This window comes from Piliocolobus tephrosceles, chromosome 10 (assembly GCF_002776525.5).
Source record: "Piliocolobus tephrosceles isolate RC106 chromosome 10, ASM277652v3, whole genome shotgun sequence".
NCBI classification, from domain to species: domain Eukaryota; kingdom Metazoa; phylum Chordata; class Mammalia; order Primates; family Cercopithecidae; genus Piliocolobus; species Piliocolobus tephrosceles.
The window spans coordinates 115,890,088-115,898,082 of NC_045443.1; the positions used below are offsets into that span (position 1 = coordinate 115,890,088).

A 7,995-nucleotide genomic window follows, 5' to 3' on the forward strand; every position below is an offset into this window, starting at 1 on the left:
TCTGGTAAACTTCCGTCAATCCCAACCATGACTCCCAAAGCACTACGTTTAGAGAGGGTGCACCACAAAAAACAACTCATTTTGCGGCTAAAGCAACAGCATATCAGCTACTCTGTTTTTAACTTAATATAGGGGTAGGGGCCTTTTAGCAAATCAAAACTTCATTAGAGAGACTGGTTGCAGCTGTTCTCTGGATGGGCACTAGGAAGCCTGTAGGATTCAGAGGGTTCCTGAGGACACTGCCCGTAGCCCTGAGGTGGCCCAGTAGGGAAGCAGCTTTTATCATCCACAGAAAGGAAGACTGTGATGGCTGATATACACACAGAGTAGCCCTGGGTGAGTTCACAGATGCGAGCGTGAGATTATTCTGGCATGGCTGTAGTAATCTCTTGCTGAGAGGTAGGAGAGGGTCATGAATATATGATGTGGGAATGAGGGTGTGGCAAGAGAGAAAAGAGAACCTGTCCCAGAGGGGGAAAGCCACTTGGTGTAATGTCTGCTTCACATGTAAAACCGCTGATGGTGCTCGGATGCTCAGAGCTTGTTATCATTTCTCCACTCATTTCGACATGAACGGGTCTGGATAAAGGTACAAGTCTCACCAGAGTCGATGGTTTAAGTAGTCATAGTTCTCTAAAGCACCATATTTCTTCTTTTGTCAGATATCATGGCATGAAAATAATGATTATTTGGTAATCTCATGATGCTTTATCCAGACGCAAAAGCATATTTTTAGGTGCTTAACAATCATTAGCAAATACATAGTGGACATTTTAAGATCTCCATTACATAGTGTAGCATTCCTTTAAAATGAAAAATTGCTCATCAAAGAGATCATAAGAAACTTCTATATAAAGGAACTTAAAAGTGGACTTATTTATAAGCAGTTTAAATTAAATTGCTTGCTTTTGGACAGCAGCAGGCATAGCATTATGTAGGTGCTTTAACTTCCATTTTTCCTTGTATTTGGGTTTTTAAAGGTTATAATCCATTGTAAATTTCAAGTATAATCGAAGCCTTTAAAAGACTTGAGAAATAAAAGTAGAAATCAGGTTTGAAAAATAGGACAAGAAAAATGATCATTTCTGGGTCGGCCTCGGATGATGTCATCATAGGTTCTAAATGTAATAGCCAAGCAGTGTACACTAACTCTTCCTGCCCATGTGACCTCTAACATCCATTTGGGCAAAACAACTAATATTTCAATAATTTTTTGGTTGAGAAGTGAGATTCAGAAGCAAAAGATTAAAGAGAGTTTAGAGTGCCAAGGATGAAACGATGTGAGTGTGTGTGTGTGTGTGTGTGTGTGAGCGTGAGCGCGCACGCGCACGCGTGGGGGGCCGAGGGGAGGAGGCATGAAAACTAACTCTTCCAGCACACACCCCTTTTGCTACTACAAGGGCATCCAGCAATCACATTTGCAATAGTAAAAATGCTGAAGAATCCTACAGTCTCTTTTCTTCCACAATCAGCCCTATCCTCTCCTACAAAGCCCTTCTTGCTTTATTGGTGCCAGGAAATTCTTCAGGGGTTAAATGGGGAAGTGCAGCCACTACCATTGTTGCAATAAATAAATGAATGAACCAGAACAAACCAGCAATCCATCCCTGAGAAACAAGTATCTTATTTTCTACAATTATATACATTAGCCGGTAACCATATATTTTTAAAAATTATATTTTATCTTTTGATGTGTGTGTATACATTATAGACACACATGCATCTATACAAAAAGAAGCACAGTGCCCTGCATACATATACATCAATACCTTAAAAAAAATTTTAGCATTATTTATTTCAATGAAAAGACAAATAGCTTTTAAAAAACCGGACAGGCTAGCAACTTCATCTCAAAGGCCTTATATTTTGCACATACAGCATATATAAACACACACACAGACACACACGCACACAGACACACACACACACAAAGGTTTTTTTTTTTCCCATGCCATAGACAATGCTAAAATATCTGAAATCAGGTTGCTATGCCAACAGATTTTTTTCCTAAAATGAATAAAATTATTAGGAGAGAGAAAACATTCTTGACTCCTTCCCTCCCATCCATGAAGCCGAGAGAGGCTCAGGGAGGGCGAGAGGCTGCCAGATGGGGAGGAGGGGAAGGAAGGGAAGGTGGGTAGCGGGGTGTTTGCTTACCAAAGATGCTGATTTGATCGTGGCAAAGCGCTCTCTGTTCCGGTAGTGGAGGGCCTGGCTCTGAACTGACTGGGTAGGCCGCGGCTCAGGCCTGGGATCGCCGTGGCCCGCCTCATCCCTTATGAATACATGATCCTGCAGAAATGGATAAAAACAAGGAGAAAGTCCAGCTGTGCTCTTTCCTCGCCGGCTGCCTCTCTCTCACCCCTCTTTCTGCACAAGCACTGCTGTTTGAAATGCATAGTTTAGCTCTCTGCTAGTCCCCGCAGCTCCCACGGTACAAAATGAATAAGCAACACATTGCAGCCTTCAGTTAGGAATGTCAGCTGATCGCTAGTGGGATGCCTTCTGAATCCCTGGCAGGCTTTTTCTTTACCTCCAGAATTACATATATGCAAAAGAAAAAAAGAATAGAAAAAATAATGCAATGTACAGACTCCTTAGAACAGTTTGCTTAAAACGCTGTAACCAGATAATTCCTTTAAAAATGTCATGTCCATGTCTAGCAAGGAGGATGCTGGTGGCTTTTAACATAAAAGCGAGCCTCCGCCTCATTCCCTTGAAAGATCTGCTTTCTCAATTTAATTTTATTTGAGATCTGTTCGGTAGGATCATCGTTCTGCCTAGAACCAATGTAGGCTTGTGCTGAACTGCCTCTCTATCTTGTGCTGGGAAGATTCGGCAGTCACTGAGGGATCCTGCTTTCCAGTCATGATCGTACACAGTTCTAGCACCTTCTCTCTACAGCTTCTGAAAGGATTTTTTTTTAGATTTAAAGCGACAGGCGTACAATTTTAACCAAATGCTACTTTCACAAATTCTTCTTCAACTCAGCATTGGTATGGTCACCAGACTGAGTAAAGCTGGAATTTAATGTCCTTGACTGATTTAATCAAGCCTGTGCTTCTTGATAGGCAAAGATAATTAATCTTGTTCTAACGCCCAGTGAAAAAATAGCATTCCCTGGAAGGATAATAATGGATGTTTCTTAAATGCAACTGAAATGACTTTTAAAGGGGAAAATGCTATCAAAGGACGATGTTCCTCTCTATAAAGATGAAGTGGTCAGTCATTAAGTGGCTATAACCCTTCAGAAAAAAAGACACTATAGTAATTTGTACCTCAAAAACATGTACAACCATGGGGGATTTTAAAATAGTACATGTTCAGGGTGGAAAAGGAGAAATTAATTCCTTATTTCCCTAGGGTTTTAGGAGAAACCATTTGTGAGAAGTCAGTATTGCATTTTATCCATGACCACTTGAAATTTTTTATAATGGCTCTTTTCTTCATCAGGAAACAAAAATTAAAGAGGTTTAGAAAATACAACATTTTATTATAGTCTAAAATTTTGGGAGAAATTAAATTTTACATCCAGATTTTTATGTAAAAGCCAAGACCCAAGATTAAAGTGGGCTGATTTTCTTTTTCCTTTTATACATTTAAAATGCTTTGATGTATTGGGAAGGTATCTACCATTACACCTCTCTGGAGAATTTTTTAAAATTTATGTATTATAGCTCAAATAACGAAGGGATCTTTAATAAACTTGCCATTGAGGGCATATATATCAAATTCAAGTATATTCTACAGCCATGCTGTCCAACAAGACAGTGACCAGCCACATATGACTACTTTAGCTAAAAATTCAATTCAATTAAAATTAATTAAAACAAAATTAAGTGCAAAATTCAGTTCCTAAGTCATACTAGCTATGTTTCAAGCACTTAGCAGCCATAGTTAGTGGTGCCATATTGGTGGCTTATAAAACTTACAAGTTTTTAAAACGTAAAAGAAAATATTTGAAGGGTCAGTTAAAATTATTCTACATGATTTCTTGTGAAATTTGAACTCTTATTTTACAGGGAAGAGTGAGAACGTGTGTAATTGGGATTCATGCACTAGGTTTAAAGTTCTAAAGAGGAAGGCACTGGGACCTGTTACCATTTACATTACTGCATATTTGCTAATAAATTTATGTCCAAAATTTAACTTAATATTACAGTGCCAGAAAAGCAAGCAGCTCTTAAATGCCAGTAATCGGAAGAGATATGTTAGGTAGAGGCCTGTGATTTTATATGAGATCTTAACAAGTCATAGTTTTGGTGAATGTGCTAACTTACCAAGTTTTGGTGAACTGGTTAACTTATAGTACACTGATTGAGAGGGAGACCTCAAATATGTGGGCAACAACTCAGTTTCACATTGTAATAACTTGATTTATAAGGATAACCAACGACACTAGAATCCACATTCTGCACATGACAGACCAGAACAAAATTTATTCATGTACAAATAGGTGCAATTTTATTGTTTAATCTCTGATAAAAATTAACTCCTTAGAAACATGGTTTAGGGTTCTGCTTCTCCAATTAAAAACCACAATATATTTTCTAAGTTTACTAAACTTGAGGAAGTTGAAGTACACTGGAAAAATTAAAACTTGAAATGACATTGATTTTAGTTGACACATCTATAATTAAATAACTCAAATATATTTTTAAAATAATGCTATTTTTGTAGTCCAAAGAATAGTTTCAAAATTTTAACACACTTTAAATATAATAATGCTAATAATATAACTCTTTGCTTCCCCTAAATTTTTTTCCTTTTATAAAATCATTCTCAGTTTTCCAGATCATTTTCATAATAGAGATCACCATCAGTAAAAGTCTTCAAATATTATACAAGAGACCACAAAATGGAACAAAATTTTAGTCTAACAGTGGATAGTCATTTCAAGTACATTAGGAAATGAATTTTAAAATATTCAATTCCACTGCATAAAGCAAGTTCAAAACTCCAAAGACAGCTTATGAAGCTATTTAAAAATGGGAGAATGTAACTTGAGAAGTAAGCTCAAAGAAATTAAAGTATCAACTTTACCGGAAGTATTTTCTGTTGGTTATACCGCCCCTTTAAGTAACAGTGCCTTTGTAAAAGACCACTATACCTGGCTTCCAGAGTTTCTGAACTGCACACATCTTAAGATTTAACAATGGAAAGGGTTAACTTCTATTTTTATGCAGTTATGCACTAGATACAGATTATTTACAAATGATAAGGCTGAAATCTTCAAAGAATGATTTTAGATGATTAAGAAGAATAAATCTACTTTGCCAAGGAAAAATATATGGCATGGTTATAATTTATCTTTAAAACATAATCGTCCAGGAACAAACAAAAATAACTCTTTGAAATACCAGTTTTAAGTAAACCTACGTTAACCTGGTAAACTTACCACGTTGTTTTTGTTTTTGAGACAGTATTGCTCTGTTGCCCAGGCTGGAGTGTAGTGGCACTATCTTGGCTCACTGCTACCTCTCCACCTCCTGGGTTCAAGTGATTCTCGTGCTCAGCCTCCTGAGTAGCTGGGACTACAGGCACGTACCACCATACTCAGTTAATTTTTTTGTATTTTAGTAGGGATGGGGTTTCATATGTTGCCCAGGCTCGTCTCAAACTCTTGAACTCAGGCAATCTGCCTGCCTTGGCCTTTCAAAGTGCTCGGATTACAGGCACGAGCTACTGTGCCCAGCCCACAACAGTTTCATCATAAAAAATAAATGTCTTCAGATTAAAAAGGAAGCTGTCATAATGTTTGTTCAAAATCTTTGGTAAAAGAATTGAATTTCTGTATAAGAATGAAATATGTGAAGCATGAGGCACAAACTTTACTATTATACCATAGACAAGGGGCTTTTCTTTTATTTGGAAGTCTTTCCTTTAGGGGTCTGACCTTCACTTCACTTCTGAAATGAAGGCTCCTGGTGTAGGCATTTGCCTAGAGTTTCTTTTTCTAAATATATTTTCTTCTCACTATGTTGCCCAGGCTAGTCTTGAACTCCTGGGCTCAAGCGATCTGCTCGCCCTGGCCTCCCAAAGTGCTGGAATTACAGGCGTGAGCCATAGCGCCCAGCCACTTGCCTATAGTTTCTAAATGAACTTGACTTTAACCTAGGAAGTCACTCCTCTGGACTGAGTTGTACTTTGGGTTTACCTTTATCACAGTACTCATCACACTTACTTGTCTGCCTCTGCATAAGGCTGTGGGCTTTTTGAAGGCAGAGTAAATGTCGTTTGAAAAATCTCAGTCTCCCTAGCACCTGGCATAGTGCTTGATACTTAGTAGGCATTCAGTACATGTTTGCTGAATAAACAAACACAAGAATATAGGTCTGAGGAGATTTTGAGCAAATGACATTTTCTTTTGGATTATTTAACAGAATTCAAATTTGTATTTCATAAAAACCTGCCACTCTGTACTCTAAGAAAGTCGTAAAATAGTGACACACACATAAGCACACCTTTACACAGCGGGGTGTGTGGGGATGTATCTAAAAATGGCTTTTATCCGGTGATGAGAAACCTTTTTATAGACTCCCACACTTTTTACGCTGTGGAGAAGGGATCAGCAGACCCACCACCACTCTCCTTTGTTTTGTTCATTTTAAAATTATTAAATAATTGCCAAAGCAGGTGTAGCTATCAAAAGCTGGGGCTGGAGGAAGGGGAGGAGAAGATGAAAAAGCGTCTTTTAACTTGGAAGGATAGTTGGAGAGAAAAGATGACTAGCAAAAGGCTGAGGAGAAAGAAAGAGAAGTAACAGCTCCGTTTAAGAAACATTACCTTCATCTGTTAATTTACTTCTACTTTGCCAAATGTGAGTTGAAGAGTCAAAGAACCCGCCCCTCTATTCAGCAAAAATAATAGGAAAGGCCACTGAAGCAAGTGAAAATAAACCAGAATATCCTATTCCCTCAAGGACATTTCTTTCTTTTTTTTAATCCCGCAAAGATGGTGAAAGCTGTTCCTTTCTTAAAAGAGAGGAGTGGGAAAGAACTAACACTGGCAATAGGAAGGGTCAAATAAAGCTTTAGGAGTCAGGGTAGAATGGCCTTTTTTCCCCCACAACCAGACGGAGTCTTGCTCTGTCGCCCAGGCTGAAGTGCACTGGCATCATCTTGGCTCACTGCAACCTCCGTCCTCTCCAGGTTTAAGCAGTTCTCCTGCCTTAGACTCCGGAGTAGCTGAGATTACAGGCGCGTGCCACCACGCCTAGCTAATTTTTGTATTTTTAGCAGACAGGTTTTCACTATATTGGCCAGGCTCCTCTCGAACTCCTGAACTCTTTATCTACCTGCCTTGGCCTCCCAAAGTGCTGAGATTAAGGGTGTGAGCCACCGTGCCTGGCCAGTAGAATGACTTTTTAAAACAATAGTTTTTGGAACACTTATTATATTTTATAGAATGAAGTGTTGCCCCATTTAAAAAAAAAAAAAAAGAAAAGAAAAGGAAAAAATGTTCTCTATGTTCTCTAAATAATCCCTAGAAAGAGACCCTTATGACTGGAGTTCAATAAGCATACCTAAAATAACACTGATTCAAGAACAATGCTTTTAATATATTAAAGTCTTATGATCTATACTAATAGAAGGCAGCAATAGGCAAAGGGAATTAATTTTATACTTTAGTAAAATAAAAACACACCTTTTGATTAACAAATTTAAAAGACAGACTTTGTTGCTTAGGATAATATTAAAATATTATTTGCTATGGCTCTATACACAATGATTTTAAGGAATGGGATGGGCTGGGCGCGGTGGCTCAAGCCTGTAATCCCAGCACTTTGGGAGGCCGAGATGGGCGGATCACGAGGTCAGGAAATCGAGACCATCCTGGCTAACACGGTGAAACCCCGTCTCTACTAAAAATACAAAAAATTAGCCGGGCGAGGTGGCGGGCGCCTGTAGTCCCAGCTACTCGGGAGGCTGAGGCAGGAGAATGGCGCGAACCCGGGAGGTGGAGCTTGCAGTGAGCTGAGATCCGGCCACTGCA

The 7,995-nt window shown here is 38.7% G+C and overlaps 1 protein-coding gene across 6 annotated transcripts in view; it reads right to left on the reverse strand.

Moving 5' to 3' along the window:
* TAOK3 (TAO kinase 3) overlaps positions 1-7,995 on the reverse strand; it is a 226,053-nt gene that overhangs the window by 40,155 nt on the left and 177,903 nt on the right. For all 6 annotated transcript variants that reach the window (XM_023204435.2, XM_023204461.2, XM_023204442.1 and 3 more), the window contains exon 14: positions 2,158-2,292. In XM_023204435.2, the coding sequence (XP_023060203.1) occupies positions 2,158-2,292 (135 nt within the window). The remainder of the gene's footprint in view (positions 1-2,157; positions 2,293-7,995) is intronic.